Source organism: Electrona antarctica (assembly GCF_951216825.1).
Source record: "Electrona antarctica genome assembly, chromosome: 2".
Lineage (NCBI taxonomy): Eukaryota > Metazoa > Chordata > Actinopteri > Myctophiformes > Myctophidae > Electrona > Electrona antarctica.
In genome coordinates this window covers 4,956,367-4,975,304 of record NC_136807.1, presented here as the reverse complement: position 1 = coordinate 4,975,304, position 18,938 = coordinate 4,956,367, and the positions used below count along the sequence as shown (strand labels likewise).

Here is an 18,938-nt window from a genome sequence, read left to right as displayed (position 1 = left end):
GTTCTTGTAGATCTGTTATTCTCGCTGCGTAGCAGGAATTTTATCACTCCCCTCACCCAATGGCAAATAAAGACGTGATAAATATAGAAGGTGTAACTATACGCACACATACCGCATGTCTGCCAGTGTGACCTACATTATTGAGCCAAGACAACACAGCAGTTTCCTTTAGTTGGGCATTTATTACTTTGTTACTTTGTTACTGAAATATATTTTTTTCCATATGACTTTTAATGACTTTTATCCCTCCACTACTTTTTCAGTGGCTTTGACGTCCTTGCTCTCCGACACGACCCTGCCGTCCTCCAGAGTTTGAATGATCGTCACCACTTTGGTCTGAATCGTCTTCGAATGAAGTGCATCTTCAAGTCTGAAAGAAATGAAATGTAAAATATGTTAGATGCAAGGCTTCTTGTTTCAGTTACACATTTTGTTTTGTCTGTCTTTCAGTAATGCTCCTTCAACAACGTAAACCTGTTGACCGGGGTCCCCTATAGGTCCCCTATAGGGCCTAGGGCTTCTGTACACCCTTCTTTTTTCCCTCCACACCAAATAGTTTCACCGAAAATAAAAACGATCTACAAGGCAAGCTTACAGTACAGCGTTTTGCATTGCGATGTGTACAGTACATTCGAGAAAAGTTCACCTATTTTTGCCAAATGTTTGCTCAATATGCCCAGAGTAGGGGTGCTAGGGTTCCTGGGGTTAAAAGTGAAATATGTTCTTGCGTTGACAAGGTCTCGTGTCTTATAGAGCGTTGAGCTTGGCTCGCATCGTTCCGTGTTTGCATGAAGCTCATTTGAATCTAATTTGAAAGTTACAACGAGGTTCCGCGGAGAAGGACAAAGGCTTTATTCGCATGGCTCATTTTAATACGCCTTAAACAGTAGCTTCCACCGAAGCCAGCGGACCAAAGGCTTTAAATAGCAGTTTCCAAAACACTGCCATGTTTGTTGTGTCTGTTTCCTCTCCATACTAGTATTATTATTATTACTCACTTGAAGTCTATTCCCCCGTCCAGCAGCCGCCTGTACTCGGAGATCTCGGCCTCCAGTTTCATCTTGATGTTGAGCAGGATCTCGTAGTCTCGCGTGTGCTGATGGATGTCTGTGCGGATCTGGGTGAGCTCGGCCTGGAAACTCAGGAGGAACCCGTTGTACCTCTCCATCTCCATGTTGTAGCGCATGTCGATGTCCCTCAGCGACGCCTCCAGGGATCCTTTCTATTGGGGCCAGAAGGGGGGAATTAGACTGATTGCAGTGTTGATTTTGACAGCACAATCATTTCGATTTTAGTTAACTTTTAGTCATAGTCTTTGGAATAGTTTTCATTTAGTTTTAGTCACATTTTGGTCACCTGGAATGTTTTAGTGTTTAGTCTAGTTTTAGTCGACTAAATATAAGATTTTGGTCGATCGATTCGACTAAAATTGATGCGTCATAATGGCTGATTGTACACTTATAAATATACCAAGTGTAAAATCACTTGTCTTTTATCTATACTGGATCTCTTGTCCACTATTCCCTTCCTAACATTTTAGTCTAGTTTTTTATTTGTTGACTAAATTGTCAATATAGTTAGTAATGTAATATACATCATACATACATCATAGCTTAGTTTTCATTTAGTTTCCATTTAGTTTCAACTAATTGATTAACACAAGGAGTGGTTTGGATGAAATTATTACACAGTAAGATTTTTTTTTTTTTTTAACATGATTTCTCTGTGTACTGCTATGACACTGGTAGACATTAAGCAGGTTCACACAGTATGACAGACAGTGTCGCCATGAATGACTTTACCAGACTGAGCTGAGACTGCAGTTCAATCTCCAGGGCCTGCCATCTCCTCCTGGTCTCTGTCACCGTGGTGCTCGCCTCCTTCAGAGCCACTGTGTTCTCTGTCACCTGGACCTGCACCTCTGTCATCTGGACAGCAGAACATGCACACGCACGCACGCACACACACACACACACACACACACACACACACACACACACACACACACACACACACACACCCCCACACACACACCCCCCCACACACACACACACACACACACACACACACACACACACACACACACACACACACACACACACACACACACACACACACACACACACACACACACACACACACATGCATGTTTAGGTGTGAACTGAATTTTTTTTTTAAGTACATTTTTTAAAAATGTTCACCTATATTATAACGACATGCTTAAATTATAGGCACATCAGGTTTAAAGTAGTTCAAATTGGGTCACATAGGCTGCATAATTGCCGATAGCGATGTTGTCAAAAAGCTAAATAATTCCAGAATTGAATTCCAGAATTGAACTGTAACAGATGCTGTTGAGTGTCATAGACGTTTGAGTCTGGCTAGAGCTGACCGTACCTGAGATTCGTGCCATGCCTGCACCTCTCTCTGGTTCTGCAGGGCAATCTTCTCATACTTCTCTCTCATCTCCTCCATTATTCTGGCCAGGTCTTGACCTTTAGGTGCGTCAACATCCACCTGCACAGTGTTGGAGACCTGGCAACGGAGGTCTGCCACATCCTGTTGATCAGGAAACAGGAGGGGGGGTTATTTCCTCCAACGAGGGTCTGGAGCTAAAATAAAAACTGTCCTCTCCTCTCTGCTCATCACAACTCAGCACCTTAAGCACCTCAAATGTTGAACGTGACAAAATGAATTGTCTTCCAGATCATGAATGAATTCAACTAGTGAGTAGATTTATTAGATACAGCAGATGAGCATATTATACAATTGCATAACAGTTTTGCATACCGCAAATCTAAAACGAAATTCTCTATGCCTTATATTTGAACATGAATGGAACTCTTTCCTGGATATGAATTGAAGAGGTTGAGTCTGTGTACCATATTTGGGTTTAAAGTGGTCTGCCTCTTTCATAAATATCAGAAATAGGTCACATTACGGTGTCATTATGACATGGAGCTAATAGCTGCCATCAGCTATAGAGCGTCACAGTCCCGCCCCCTTGAGAGACCCGGAAAACCCGTTCATTTGCCTTCTCAAAAAGTATTTATTTAAAGACGTTTACGCCGCGGACAAAGCCAACTCGAGTTGTGACAAATCATGACAACAAACACAATGTTTTGGGCTGAACAAATAATTTGAAAGAAGAAAAAAAAGGCAGGATACAACCCTTTTTGTTTTGTTTTTCTTCTTACAAATTATTTGATCAGCCCAAAACATTGTGTTTATTGTCATGATTTGTCACAACTCGAGTTGGCTTTGTACCATGCTTAAAAGGTCTTTAAATAAATACTTTTTGAAATGTCCATGGGAAAAAGGCATTGGGAATTATTTCCTGGGCCTGGCGTCGTCATGAAAGGGGGCGGGACTGCGACGCTCTATAGTTCAGGCAGGCAATTGAAGTTAGGCCGGTCCCACGCACATACACTCTCACATAGGGCCACAATCCTGTTCAATCTATGCAGACGAGATTCACTACATGTATGCTCGACATATCGCTGCTAACACGATGACAGCACGTGTATAATGTATTGTATCTCTTATAATTTCTGTACAGTATATCTTTGGGTTCTGCCGGAGTGGTTCACAATGTCTATCAGGTCCATGTAATATCTGTGTATATTTAGGCTCTGCTTTGGCGGGGTTGTGAACTCAGAATCTGTGTCATGTTGCGCAGCTTGTTCTGGAGCATAACTGGAACAGAACTACACCACGAAATATTATGCAGTATCATTATATTAAATACAATGCAATATCATTACAATAGATACGATGCATTATCATTACAATAGATACGATAGATACGCAATAAATGGTTTTAGAGTCGTCTTCCTCACCGCCTTGTGGTTCTTTCTAAGATTGATCAGCTCTTCCTTCAAACCCTCGATGTCGGTCTCCAGGTGGAGACGGGTCACGTTGGTGTCGTCCAGGAGCCTCCTCAGACGGTTCACATCCGCCTCCACCGCCTGTCGCATGGAGACCTCGTACTCCAGCCTGAGAGAGAGGTTCACTTCAGGTTATGATAATATCATTGTTATGTTCTGGAAATGGGTCTGACTTGTGTCTGGGTTTGTCCGTTTCATGCGGAACAATTATTTGGCCGTTCATTAATGACTTGAACACAAACATGGAGCCTAGACAAAGCTATAGCCACTCACTTGATTTTGAAGTCGTCTGAGGCGAGACTTGCGTTGTCCAGATGGATGGAGAGATGCGCGTTGACCTTTATCATATCAAAGATCTGAGTGAAAGGAGACATGAAAAAGATTTTTGCTTTCATGCTCAGAAATCTGTGAAATAACCACAGTGAAAGTATGTCAAAGTGAATTATGTCATGCTGGGGTCGTGTGGCGAGAACACGTTTCATTATGACATGTTGAGAACTAGTAGATGTGAGTGTAAAAGAGTGTACAAATGGACAGTGAGTGAGTGATATTGCTGTGTACACATACTGTGATAGCATCATGACATTTCATGTTTGCTTTTCTCATCATCCATTCTGATGGCTAGTACATCATATAGATCATAAATAGGGCTAATTGTGTTGTTAATAGCATGCTGTAAATCTAGAGTATCAGTCAGGGAAAGCAGTTTATCACTGGACAGCAGAGATTCACCCACGGTCAAAGTCCAAGTAGTAATAAAGGTTGTGAAAGAGTGAGGTTACATGAACTCTTTGAGTCTGAACTCTTTGAAGCCTTATTTGGTTTTAGATACAGTAACTATAAACAAAGCAATCTACAACCACCCTATCTGTCTGTAGAATCATCAACAATCTACAACCACCCTATCTGTCTGTAGAATCATCAACAATCTACAACCACACTATCTGTCTGTAGAATCAACCACCCTATCTGTCTGTAGAATCATCAACACAATGGTTGTGTTCCTGGCCATGGTTATATTAGTGGAACAGGCAGAGCTGAAGAAGGTAAATGAGATGTTGGTCAATAAGTTAAAGTATGATGTTCAATATGAATTATAATGGATATGTTCAAATCCTCCATTTTTTTAATTTTATGAACAACCAACCAATCTTTTTTTTGTTTTGTACTTCCAGTGTTTAGATAAAGTGATTCAACATTACGTCAACTTACGTCTTACAGTATATCGTTGGTTCTCAACCTTTTATGGAAAATCTTGTAAGCATTCGTGCCTCACCCATCTGATCAGTTAACACGGCAGGCTCCTGGCCGGCGTGTTAGGTGATCAGACATTTGGGCCGCATGCATTTTTATTATTGACCAATCAAGTGATTGTGCTCCGGCTTGGATCAATGGAACTAAGCTCTTATTTGTGGGGGCCACTTGTGATATCCTCATGGCTCACCAGTGGGCAGTGTGAGAACCAATACATACAGTATTCTGTATCTCTGCTGTTGGGAAGAAATAACCTAACTCCAAAATGTCAAGAAAACCATATATTCTTTATTTTTTTTATAATTTTTATCCCACGATTTTGCAACCCAGTTTTTTCACCCAGTGCCAATTATCTAATGTAATCCTGGGCGCTACATTTCCTCTGCCAACCTGGGGGGGCAGCGGACTGACCTCATGCCTCCTTCTATGCATGAGGAGTCCAAGCTGCTTCTTTTCACCTGACAGGGGGGAATTTCCCTGGCCGGACGTAGCGCGTGGAAGGAACACGTTATTCCGACCAGTTCCTTTCCCCTCCATCAGGCGCCCCGGCTGGCCAGGGGGAGGTAGTTTTAGAGACCAGGATTACTGCATGTTTGTGTGTGTTGTCTGAAGCGCTTTTTTACTACTTTTCATTGGTTCAATATTTTTCTAACCAACACACAGATGGTGTTCAATAGTACTGATTTATGCAAAAATCTAAAACCTCAAAAATGAAGTAGATATTATTTTTGAATCATGGCTGTCACTCACCTTGGCCCTCAGATCCATAATGATGGTGTTGTATTTGCCATAGTCTCGCTTCTCGCTGGGACCTCTGTTGGCAATGACCTCCTTGATCTTAATCTCCAGGCTCTGGTTGACCTGCTCCAGGTTCCTCACTGTCTCCAGGTAGGTGGCTAGGCGATCGTTGAGGTGATTCATGGTGGCCTTCTCGTTGCCGATTCGGAAAGACCCCTGACCACTGGACTCCAGGGAGCTGGAGGCCTGGTAATCGAAGCCACCGCCGTAGCCACTGCTGAAGCCTGCACCGCCGAAGCCACTGCCCAGCCGACCGCCAATGGAACTAGTGGAGATCCTGGTGCCATAGCCCCCGGCTCCTCCGCTGACGCTGTAGGCCTGGTGGGACCTCTCTGCTCCGGCTCCTCCGCCGACGCTGTAGGCCTGCTGGTAGGACCTCTCTGCCCGCAGCGAAGAGCCTGAGGAGAGGAGCTGTGAGCTCTGACGTCTAATTAGAGGCTCCATTGGTGTGAGTAGAGTGTAGATCAGTGGACAGAAGTCTGACGAGAGGCTGCTGGATCACAGAGTGCTGTCTGCAGGACAGACGAGATGTTTTATAGAGTCCTGCCACACCTCATACGCAGTCAATCGGTTTTCACCTTTGGCTCCTGTGTTTAGACTTTGGACACCACACCCAAGATGATGCTGTAGACAGTATTTGTATTCTACTACGCTATTATCACCTGAAAGGAGAGAGTGATACATTGTAGTTAGCCTATCGGCCAACTTTACCACACTGTAAAAGCCAAGCTGTAAAACCTAAGTGTCATTCATACCCGTGATTCAAAGCCATGTGGGAGAATAAATATGAGTTGATGTAGATGTCCTACCAGGGTCTACATTTTTAACCCATTTTGACCTGAGATCAGATTCTAAAAATGTCTTCTACATCCTGACAGTTTTCTGAAAAAGCTATGTTTCTATGTCAGTCGATTTTTCAAAAATAGCAGACCTACAAGCTCGTATGAGCTTGTAGATCTGCTATTTTTCAATAGCTAAAGCATAACATGATGCTAACACCAAAAGGGGTTCCCGCCCAAAATGGAAAAGAAGGGAGACAACCTCCAACCATTGAAGTGTTTTTATACAGATCCCTACAGATGAGTTAAAATAACAATCAACAGCAATTCAACACTCAAATTTCATTGAGTTATAAATGGATACTGTGCATGAACACAGAGGATTTCACTGTGATGGCCATGTACCCGTCAGTGTGCAAAATAGCGATGTGAATTGAAGCTTAATGATTTACACTTTACAACTCAACGGTATGTTGAGCTGTATAGCTAGTTATAAATTAAGTGAAATTGAGTCTGAGACCTGATTCATTGCTAGTTTTATTGACTGCTGTTGAAAGTAGAGAGGGTCTGGGGCCTGGGCTAAGGAGGCCTACATACAGTAATAGGCATATATGGATATAATGAGACGTATGACTCATGCATATACTGCACCTTAGCACCTCAATGTGTGATATGTACATACTTTGTACTATTTTGTACTTGTATGTGAGATGTAACACATTATCTTGAATCTTGAAACATGTGGTACAATACTTCCAAAGTGATTATTGTTAATATATTGTTAGAAATATTATGAATCAATCAAGCTATTAACGCAATTATCAGCAATATATATATATATATATATATTTTTTTTAATACATCATAAAAATCATAACTATTTTTAGCACACATTAATCAGGCTTTAATTGCGTATTTAGTCAGCCTGTGGTCATGCAGTCAACCCCCGTCCGCATGAGCAGTACTGCTTCCCTAAGATTGCATTGAGAAAACATGATACTGTCTGACTTCATAAGCTTTGTAAGTGGTTGTTTTACCCCTGTCTAAAAAAATGCACGTGCCTGTCCTAAGTTTATCATCTGTAGCTAACAAGAAATATCTTTACTTTTTGGAAACGATCCTGCAAAAAGGGGTTTTGCCACCATTCTTTGGACGGCTCAACCCCCGTTCTATCGATGCAGGGATATCCTGATACGAAACCTCTTCTCGGAGCTAAAAGAGTGAGGTTCCAAACAGTGCTAAGTAAGACAAAGTTTCCCCGATTGAACCTGAATAGCTGTCGCCTGACTAGCCAACCTGTCTTGTCTGGATGATGTTTGTGACCATGAACTGCTTTGTATATTGACTATATTGGAGTTGTTTTTTTTTGGGGGGGGGGGGGTAATATATATATTTTTTTAATTTTGTTTTGTTTTGAATGTTCTTTGGTTGTCTTGATTTGGAATTTGTGTTTTGTTGTTGTGTGTGTTTAAGTTTTTTGTATTTGTTACTCTGTTTGTATTTCTCAATTTGCTTCTATATTTGTAAAAAACAAAAAATGAAGTACTTTGTAAGACAAAGTTTAAGAACAAAGTGTTGTAGGATAGAAGTGTAGGATAGAATATGATGGATGTTAATGTTATTTAATAGTTTTAAGCTTAGATGAAATCTATCTGTCCTGTGTTTCTTACAAACTGCCTGCAGGTAGTTGGTATGGCAACTGAACTCGCCTCACAGACAGGATCATTAAAGGTCTATATCTAGGATGTTATTTGAACACTGATTACAACACTGTGTATTCATGCCATGAGATGGTGTTTCTGTTCTTGGATTAACCAATTAGGAAACGCCTAATTAGGAAATGCCTAAATTGTAAATTGGATTACAAATTAGAAAAACAAAACAGAAGAAATAAAAATAAATGACTGGAAGAAAAGTTATGTAACATGGGCAGCTTCCACCAGGTATAGCTGCTCTCCTGTCCCTGTCATCACCAGTTCATTTAAAGTTTTTCTATGTCTATCCTTGTTCGTTATTCATACACTCAGGCCTCCCCTGAGTTTAAGCAGTTTTGTAAATTTGCCTTATATATTTAAATATGACACAAGGTTAGGCTTCTCGTTCGAATCAAGTACATTTTCAAGTACATTACTATATGTTTTGAATTTAAAGTTTGTGAAGGATTTTCTTTCATTTCGTTTTTTTATATAGTGAAAAATCTATTTTGAAATATTGATTTATTTATTAGTGATTTCGGTATAACCCATTACACTGTATTAATGTCACACACCCCCTATAGATGCAGCCTGCAGCAGACCCCAGGGGGTACACGACTACACGCACTACAGTTTGGGAATCCCTGGACTAGTATAGTATGCCATCCCAAGTCTCTCGAGCCAGTCTGTTGACTCACACAGTTTTCCAGTGCTTCTGTCACAGTCTGTGTGCTGAAAACCATCCAAGAGTAACGCGGATGTCCCGCCTCCTCCCGCTTCCGCTTCGTCATTGCAGTCGGGTCATCATGTCCTATACTGACAGGACATCTTATTAGTCGAAGCGTTATATACAGTAGCTTGGCTGCTTGTCAGGAATGGAAATTAAAAATAGGTTTTAGAGATATTTTAAAATATATTTTCGGCAATGGAAATGACGAACAGGTGACAGCTTCCTTTCTTGGCTTCAGGGAGGAATACTTATGTACATACAGAAGAATCAGAATCAGCTTTATTGTCACAGAACAGTTTTACAGGTAAAAAGTGGGTGAAATGTGTTTCTTGTGCATAGTTCCTATCGTGTAATTTCTTCAAGAAAAACAAAGAAAGGGAAGAAGAGGTTAATGAGATCAATGCAGGAAAATAAAGTTTGAGCGCTTTCACCATGAAAAGTACAGGTAAAGGGTTTTCTTCTGTGTGGGTCTTAGATTATTTACAAGCTTTTGCCACAAACGGTACAACCAAAGGGTCTAGATTATTTACAAGCTTTTGCTACAAACGATACAACCAAAGGGTCTCTTAGCTTTTTCCACAAAACACATATTTACCTGCAGGTGCCTGAGTTAAGATATACTGTAGGTGTGTGAGTATAGCAGCCACTGTGTACTGTGCATTATATATACTTAAGGAAATTAAGTATATATCATGTTCGATGTCTCTTAGAGAGGGAGGGAGGTAGTGCGTTTAACACCACACCTTTCTTGTTTGTAAACATTCAGACCAGTAGAGAAATCTTGCATAGTGGAGCTTTAATGAAAGCAGTGTTTAACATGATATTATTGATTTTCCTGAAAACAAGATACAACAGAGATGTTACTGGAGGAGTAGACTTTATTTTTGTTTTGATTGACCATTACAGCACATCAGGCAGATCCAACCAACCAGAGAGAAAACCAAACATGAGAATGACATCATATAAAAACGTAAAACAAAACAGACAATTTCCTTTGATGATTTTAGTTCATCAAAATGGCCGATTGTTTTCACTTCAACACAACTCGATTCTTTTAACGCCTTTTGGTGAACATCTGCCATTAACCACTTTCAAACCTGGTGTCCCTATTTTGGGCATTAAATGCAAAAAATCTTCAGAAAACGTATTCAAATATTTCCAAGCTCACAACACATCACAATAGGATGTGGTGTGAGCTTGTAGATGAGTTATTTTCACGGTATAAAGTAGGGTTTAAGTGGTTAATGGGTGAGGTGAACAGACAGACAATGACAATGAAATAAATAATAGATGAGCTACAGTATAGTTTCCCTCTGGCCCCGTTGATACGGGCCTATATAGAAGTTTAGTCCTGTGTTAGTCTACTGGTTAACGGTTTTCTTAGGGCGGATTCATACTCCTATTTTACCGCTGTTTCGGCGCTGTAGTGCCGAAATGATTTCGGCTCGTCAGAAATTTTCAGTAGCACCGAAGAGTCGACTTTAGGACGGTGCCCGCCCCCCCGAACCTCAAATGACGTCACATTGTACGCTCTACAGAGCCGAACCCACTTTTATTCGGCTCTAAAATAGGAGTATGAATCGGCCCTTAGCCAATGGGGGTTAGTGTAGGACAGCATCAAAGTTTGGAGTAATGCATCATTTGGCCAGTGTTGTGTTAAGTCTAACCTATACTCCATACGGCCGGTGTCACTTGCCGACAAGGGGAATAGTGACGTGTTGTTAAGCTTGAAAATCTGTTCTTATCGGCAAGCGACACCATCCTGCGATGGGGCATAAAGGAAGCTTCAGAAGGTCTGTCTGCTCAGAGCTGCTTGGTGTCTGTGCTGGAAGAGACCACCTTGCCGTCCACCAGGGTCTGCGTGACGGTCATCACCTTCTTCACCGTGGTGGTCTTCTGTTCCTCCAGAGCATCCTGGAGCCTGAGAATGTTCCAGAGAGAAACACGAGGTGTAACAGTTAATCGGATAGCCGGCAGATACAATCGGTTTGCATCATGTCAAAATGACTGCTGGCCGAAATATATAAAGATGTATGTTTGGCTTCAGACATAACTATGGTGTATTGCATATTTGGTCATTTATTGTGAAAAAACGTTTAGACAACTTATGTGTCAGGATTTACAAATGGATACATTCTGAGGATTTTGCTGCGTTCAAATGTAAGAGCGTAGTTATTTTGTCCTACTCACTTGAAGTCTCCGCCATCCAGGAGTCTCCTGTAGGTGGCGATTTCAGCCTCCAGCTTCATCTTCATGTTGAGCAGGGCCTCGTACTCTTGCGTCTGGTGCATGATGCTGTTACGCAGGTTTGTGAGCTCCGACTCTAGGCCCACGATGATAGTGTTGAGAGACTCGATCTCCATGTTGTATCGCATCTCTGTGTCCCTCAGTGTCCCGTCCAGAGACCCTTTCTGTTGGGGGGGGGGGGGGGGGGGATGAAAGAATGAAGGAAATAAATACATGTTCGGGAATCAGAATTTATTTATTTATTTATTTATTTATTTATTTATTTATTTATTTATTTATTTATTTATTTATTTATTTATTTATTTATTTATTTATTTATTTATTTATTTATTTATTTATTTATTTATTTATTTATTTATTTATTTATTTATTTATTTATTTATTTATTTATTTAATATTTATTGAATATTGAATTCAATATTGAACATTTTGGAATGTGCCTATGACATAACAGAGAGGCAGGCAGACAAAACAGAAATCAATGGGTTAATGGTTAAGCTAGCTTGCGCCCTCACTCTGTCATGCTACATTGACAGGCCACCGGTCCGTGAAGGCTAGCCTAGCCGTGTCAACAACAGTGAATGAAATGAAAGTGTGTTGAAGAGACTAGAGAAGGACACTAAATGAAGAGAGGGACACTAAATGAAGAGAGGGACACTAAATGAAGAGAGGGACACTAAATGAAGAGAGGGACACTAAATGAAGAGAGGGACACTAAATGAAGAGAGGGACACTAAATGAAAGTGTGTTGAAGAGAGGGACACTAAATGAAGAGAGGGACACTAAATGAAGAGAGGGACACTAAATGAAGAGAGGGACACTAAATGAAAGTGTGTTGAAGAGAGGGACACTAAAAGAAGAGAGGGACACTAAATGAAGTCTGTGTGCCGAGAGAAAGAACCTCACCAGGCTCTTCTGTGACTCCAGTTCGATTTCCAACGTCTGTAGCTGTCTGCGCAGGTCGTTGACCTCTGTCTGTGAGCCCTTGAGGGCTTCTGTGTTCTGGACGACCTGACTCTGTACTTCTGTTATCTGAAATAAAAACATGACATATGGTATCGGTATGCTGCGTCCATGAAGGCTGTGCATGAGTTCAGGGAACTCAACAACATTTCTGCTCTGCACCTCCTAAACGTTTACCTGAGATTCGTGCCATGTTTTGAGCTCCTCTTGGTTCTTCTGTGCCATCTTCTCATACTTGGCCCTCATCTCTGCCATGATCTGGGCCAGATCCTGACCTTTAGGAGCATCAACGTCCACCTGCACTCCTGACTGGGCGATCTGGTTACGCATCTCCATTACGTCCTACAAAAAACCAAACAAACAAATAACACAGAATGTCGAGAATGGTTAGATGGATGTGGTGTGAAAGACAGTTATTTCAAATGGATATGTCACTTTTCAGTTCATGTTTGCAGGTCACGTAAAGGTGCATTCTATTCCGCGGACTGCAATATTGAATAGTATGCCATTTTGTGGTTAGGCAAACACTGAGGGGGCTGGATTACTGACCCAAGGCTGACCTTTGGGTTCTTTTAAGATGAGGTGCAAAATACTTCAGTACGTAAACAAATGTCTGGGTGTTAACTGCCTGCTATTATAATTCTGTGGTTCATCTGCACTGCCAATGAGGGGAGGTTGTTTTATGATGAGGTTCGCCGCAGAATTCACATATCCAAGTAAAACCGTTCCCACAGAAAGACACGTTGTTCATCTTCCTGTTCAAGAACGTGCCTTTGGGCACGGGTCAGTGACAGCTGTGTGTAAACTATGCCATGACAGTCACAGGACTGCACGGTGACATGCACTGTATATACAGTAGAGCAAACAGTTAGAGGTGTGTGCGATGAGTCGATGACTGACATCTGCGAATCCACAAACATTAGTTCAAGGATTCGGGTAGAGTTGTTTGAAGAAGTAAATGAGATGGAGGCAGATGACTCGAGGCTTGAGGGATGAAACCAACCATTAACCACTCAGTAATAGTCTTTTAACTATGGAACTTTTTTTTTTATAGCTATGAAAACAAATTCTTCAGTAATTCTCCAGTAGACCAGTCCCACTCACTTGGTCGTGGTTCTTCTTGAGGTGGATGAGTTCCTCCTTCAGGGCTTCGATCTCACTCTCCAGGTTCATGCGGCCCATGTTGGTGTCATCGATGACCTTCCTCAGACCCACGATGTCGGCCTCCACCGACTGGCGGATGGACAGCTCTGATTCGAACCTGGACGCACAGACCAGAGCAGAGTGGTCAGGATGACGCCAAATACTCATTCATTATAGTATTATCATCAATATCTTTAATTGCTGCTGCTTTTGAGCCTAAACTAAACGAAAAGCCCCACTAGCTCCCCCTAGAGTCAAAGCTGCTTGGTGGTTTAAACAAACGAATCAATGCCATCCTTGGTGTTCCAACTAGTGAATGTCACACAAACATGGTGCTAGTACATACCATGAATGAAAACTATCCAATTCTAAGCAATTAAAATGCATTGTTTGGTTACATTTCCTATATGGCATGATCATAAGAAAACTGTTATGTTTGCAGAGACGTATGTAATCACATGGGTTGACCACAAAATGTTAGTGTTCGCTTACTTATCAAGAAAAACAAACACAAGCATTGTGGCCGTAAGCCGGAAATATCCCTGTCCAACTTTAGCCAGGCTAAAGTAGCAGCTAGCAGGAACAAGGGTAGCAAAACAACAGCAACGTAAACTTTGTTTCCTTCTTTATGATCTTGGTTTATAGCCTGAGGGTGTGAAGGTTTAGAATATGAATCATGATTACGTTAACCAGACAACACCTCTCCCTCTCCTCAGACCACTACTCTAACATTGGTACAAGCATCCCCCCATAAAACTGGGTGTGCCAGCTGCTGTCTGGGTGTAGTTTTACTTTTACTTACTTCACTCTGAAGTCATCGGCCGCCAGGCGTGCATTGTCGATCTGCAGGATCATACTGGCGTTGTCGACGGTGGCATCAAACACCTACGGGCAGGAATAAGCCACAGTGGGAAAAGTTTAGTTTAGGAAAGGGAACACAATGGATAACATACACAAACAGAACCTGAAGTATCACAATGTTTACATTGAGTAAGACCTGATAGGAATCCATTCATTCAGTCGGAATCAACAAGTCGCTGCAAGTTTGGCTTTCATATCCTGTTTGGATTAAACAAATGACAGACCCCACTGACAGTCCCCAATGCCAGAGATAAAAGAGAGGGGGAGATTGTTCTCTCTTGGGATAATGTTTCTAGACGGAGTATAACTTGAATCATTCAATATTACTGCCTTGAGGCCAGAGTGTGTCATGCACAATTAAAAGCTTAGTGTACTGGCATGCATACATCCATCTTTTCAATGGCCGTTTATGGTGAGTTAGGAGTTTTCCTAAGGGGCTATTTTGTTCACAAGGTGCCACTGGACATGATATGTGTGAAGCAGGACAGTGCCAGAGGCAGCTGCAAAGCCTGGAGGCTCAGGCTAGTGCCAGTACATTATTTGCTCGGCAGTCACGGTACAATAAGATAAGGGCTGGCAGGGATGATCAAGCATTCATGGGAAGTGCACAGGTGACAAAGTCCGTCAGCCAATCATTAACTGCCAGGCAGCAACTCTGCTGCTAGGGAACAGAGTTGGACTGCAGTGGATCTGGGTGATTTGCATGAGGCTTGTTGGCGGTTGGTTATGACGCTGACGTGTGCGCTCGGCAGTGATGATGTGCACTCTGGGTTGGGACTTCCTGTTGACCCTGCCGTGAGAATCTTTGTTTTGTTAAAGGGGGGGTAGTTGAGGGGGTGGAGAGCTAGCACCTGTCACTACAGAAACTAAAAATGAAGCTGTTTTGACTCCGCTGGGGTGGACAGAGAGATGTTTGTAGAGTAAATTGAAACTCACTTGTAGAAATCTAAATCACTCCTACATCATTGCTTGCTAAATGTTTTTTAGTTGTTTTATTTAGAGGCGGTGCGGATGATTAGGCACCTGATAAGATCTTGCTAAATAGAAATAGAAACTGTTGACAGGACTTGTCTAACCTGTAGCCTCATAGTTCTGTCATTTCCAAGGTAAAGTAAACTGACCTTGAATATCTTTCACTCCCGGCTGGGGAAAGCTTAGACAAACACTGTACTGTATGCATACTGTCCCACATTCTGAATGGCAACAGTGCATTTTCCCATCAGTTTTTATTTGGCACCGCAGGAGTGATTCTGACTGAAATGTTTTATTTGGAAATGTTGTCAAATTACAAATGTGGTTTTAAGGGGCTGGCTGGCAGGGTGCAGTTAGTAACAGTCTCTCAGCGCTCATGTCAAAGTGTTTTCCTTTCTCATATCAAATTACATTCACTACCAAAATCTTGAATGAATGACTCACACTTTTTACCTACAGTATTTGCATAGTGTCTCCAGCCTAACATCTTTTTGTACTAACTCACTGTCCTGGTTGGATTTGAATAGGGCTTATCAGATAAATGAGGAGTTAATTGCTCTTTTGGAATAATGGGTTTTCAAACGAGTCACTATGAATTTACTAAGCAAGCTTCACCATAAAAGTTAAGAGAGAAAGATTATTCTAAATCTGAGGTGCTGTTTTGCCGTCAGAACTTTTGAAGTGATAAGTTAACACTTGGCCCGCTAGCATTTATTGAAAAATGTGGATCTAATTCACGCCCGCATTTTTCCCAGTCGAGCTCTTATTTTGAAAAGCCACATTTCCAGATTACCGGAAGTAGTATTATCATAGGAAGTTGAACAGGTCCCGTTCAACTGTTGTTTACAATATGGGTCTATGCCGTTGCACTGGAGGGCTCCACATCGCCGGCTCTGTGCCATCAAAGAAACGTTGTTTTGACCAAAAATGCCATCTGGGACAAGGAATAGGAGATACAGGCGATTGAAAGAAACGGATAGAATGGATTCTTATGGTGCCAATGATCTAAAATGGGCGACGGAGTCTTGTGACAGCAACAGCTAGCTACCCGATGCTAACGTAAGTAGCATTATGGCTTGATCGATCGAATGCACTATAATAACACAATTGCCATTAATCAACGGCAATGGCGGTAAGCGTAGTATCAAAACATAGGCTTCAATTGACCTAGATCTACGGCAATGGCGCTGAAAGAATTAAGTGTGTTCAATTAGTCTTTCAACGTTGCTCCACCAATAGAACATTTTGATAACTTGCAGGAAGCAATTTAATGACAGAGATCAGCTGAGCGGACATTTTGGTTTTGTTCTGTGAACCTTGGCTTGCACTTGTCAGGTGTCAGTCTTTTGTGTGTGTGTGTGTGTGTGTGTGTGTGTGTGTGTGTGTGTGTGTGTGTGTGTGTGTGTGTGTGTGTGTGTGTGTGTGTGTGTGTGTGTGTGTGTGTGTGTGTGTGTGTGTGTGTGTGTGTGTGTACACGGTAGACAGCAGTTCTAATCCTACAGTGTGCTCAGCTCAGTGTTTGTATAGACTGTATAGGAAGTCTATACAAACATCTCACGTACTGTAGCCTACTTGAACAAGCAAAGTGTCAAAACTCTGCATCTGAATCTTCTTAGAAGATTTCTTTCTTTCTTTCTACCCTAATTCCTTCTGTCTGTCTGTCTGTCTGTCTGTCTGTCTGTCTGTCTGTCTGTCTGTCTGTCTGTCTGTCTGTCTGTCTGTCTGTCTGTCTGTGTGCGTGTCTCTCTCTCTCTCTCTCTCTCTCTCTCTCTCTCTCTCTCTCTCTCTCTCTCTCTCTCTCTCTCTCTCTCTCTGGTGAACGGACCCCCCCCCCCCACCCCCAGCTGTTTCCAGTCTCGACCAGGCCCCCCTGACTGCACAGTGGCTACAGGCACTGAGAGCCAATCACAACTCAGCTTTCACTCCCATGTCCCTAAAGCAGGCGTCTGCAGGGTTTTCTGAGTACCCTTGTCCTACTGTCCCCTTTCCTGGCTGTCACCCCTCTGTTTCAACAGACATATTGTGACATATTGCAGTCACAAACAACATTTGGTCACAAAAAAGAAAAGGAAAAGGAAAATAAATTCTGGTGTAAATATATCCATATGTAACACTTAGAGTGTAGAAGTGGAACCAAATGAACCCTTTAAGGACTTCTCAAAGTTCACTAACCCCAACTGACTCCCACACAATTTCACACACTTCATACTAAATCATTTGTCCACATTCCTTCTCAGTCCCCTGACTCCCCTCTGTATCTGGCTTTCATCTACCAACCCCTCAACTCAACCATGAACAACACAACCCCTCCATCCTTACCCTCTCCCCCCTCGAGACCCCCCCCCCCCCCCCCCCCTCCCACACACTTTCATCCCACATCTAACAAATCATCAACATACATTCCCCCCCCCCCCCCCCCCAAAATCCATTGTGCTCCTCCTCTTCCTCACCTTCCCCCTCAGGTCATCCAGGATGACCTGGTACTTGCTGTAGTCCCTGAAGTCGGGCCCGCTCTTCTCCAGCGCCTCACGGATCTTAATCTCCAGCTTGTTGTTGGCCTGCTCCAGGGTCCTCACCGTCTCCAGGTAGCTGGCCAGCCGGTCGTTCAGGTTCTGCATGGCGAACTTCTCGTTGCCCATGATGTTGGACGTGGATGTGTTGCTGCCGCCGCCGCCGCCGCTCATCTGCGAGCTGCTGCTGGAGTAGCCGCCCCCCAGCCCGGAACCCATCCCCACGCCGCTGCTGTGGACGCCGGAGTAGGAGGCCGACGAGATGCGTGTCCCGGTGCCGCCGGCGCCACCATAGGTGCTGGCGGCCCTGTAGGCCGGCGCGGCGGAGCTACGGGTGATGGACACGTGCCCGATGGAGGGCCCCCTGCCGCTGGAGGAGGAGCGCACAGAGTATGAGGATTGTTTTTGGAAACTCATAGTTGCTGGAGAGACGTGAGACTCTGGGAGAGACAGAGAGAGAGTGCGAGAGGCACAGAAACAGGAGCTCACAGGCAGGAGCAGAGGGGAAGGAGGTGGAAGTATTTAAACCCAGAGAGGCCCTCGGGTCCGCCCCAGGCCACTCCCCCACACCCCAGAGGCCCCGCCCCCTTTTCCACTGTTCCTCGAACCACAGGGTTCCGTTCAGAGCATGCCTCTGCCCTCCTTCCCGCGTCTGAGCTGGCAAATTCCAAATTAAATACTCACTGAAAATACAGTTAGTTTGAATTATATTATGGAACTTTTTATGTAGAGTCAACAAGACTCTGCCTTCTGATGTTGATTCAGTGCACAGATGGAGGGCCCTCTATCATTCTGTGTAATGTGTGACAATTCATGTTAATGAAGGGCTCGATCTATTGGGAGAGCCCAGTTATGTTATTGTCATTAACTCTTTAAGTTAGTGACAATATGATTGATTTGTTGGTTTATTTATTCTTCTCTAAACGTTGGCATGCACTAGCTTTGTCATAGCCTACATTCACCCCCCCCCCCCCTTTTTCCCCTCACTGTATATGTTTCTTTTCCCTTTTTACCTCCTTTATGATGAATTCCTGTTCTGTTCTTTGACTATATAGAAGTGTCTATTTGTACGTCTCTAAATGTTTTGATGAATTGAACAT

General features: G+C 42.8%; 1 protein-coding gene across 1 annotated transcript; it reads right to left on the bottom strand.

Annotated features, from left to right (window-relative positions):
- Positions 1-234: 234 nt before the first annotated feature.
- On the bottom strand, positions 235-18,335 carry LOC306915641 (uncharacterized protein). Its single transcript, XM_079493113.1, has 14 exons — positions 17,779-18,335; positions 14,298-14,380; positions 13,457-13,613; positions 12,530-12,694; positions 12,296-12,421; positions 11,333-11,553; positions 10,947-11,063; positions 5,892-6,432; positions 4,161-4,243; positions 3,840-3,996; positions 2,398-2,559; positions 1,803-1,928; positions 999-1,222; positions 235-370 (listed from the first exon to the last, which is right to left on the bottom strand). The coding sequence occupies exons 1-14, from the start codon at positions 18,253-18,255 to the stop codon at positions 241-243; spliced, it is 2,769 nt and encodes a 922-aa protein (XP_079349239.1). The 5' UTR covers positions 18,256-18,335; the 3' UTR covers positions 235-240.
- Between the last annotated feature and the right edge of the window lie 603 nt (positions 18,336-18,938).

Excerpts from the sequence above, each read along its gene's own strand:
- LOC306915641 (XM_079493113.1), bottom strand. The coding sequence starts at position 18,255 with ATGAGTTTCCAAAAACAATCCTCATACTCTGTGCGCTCCTCCTCCAGC. Across the intron at positions 6,433-10,946 it reads ACAGACACCAAGCAGCTCTG|CAGCCTCTCGTCAGACTTCT; the intron begins AGCAGACAGACC and ends TCTGTGATCCAG. Across the intron at positions 1,223-1,802 it reads TGCAGTCTCAGCTCAGTCTG|AAAGGATCCCTGGAGGCGTC; the intron begins GTAAAGTCATTC and ends TGGCCCCAATAG.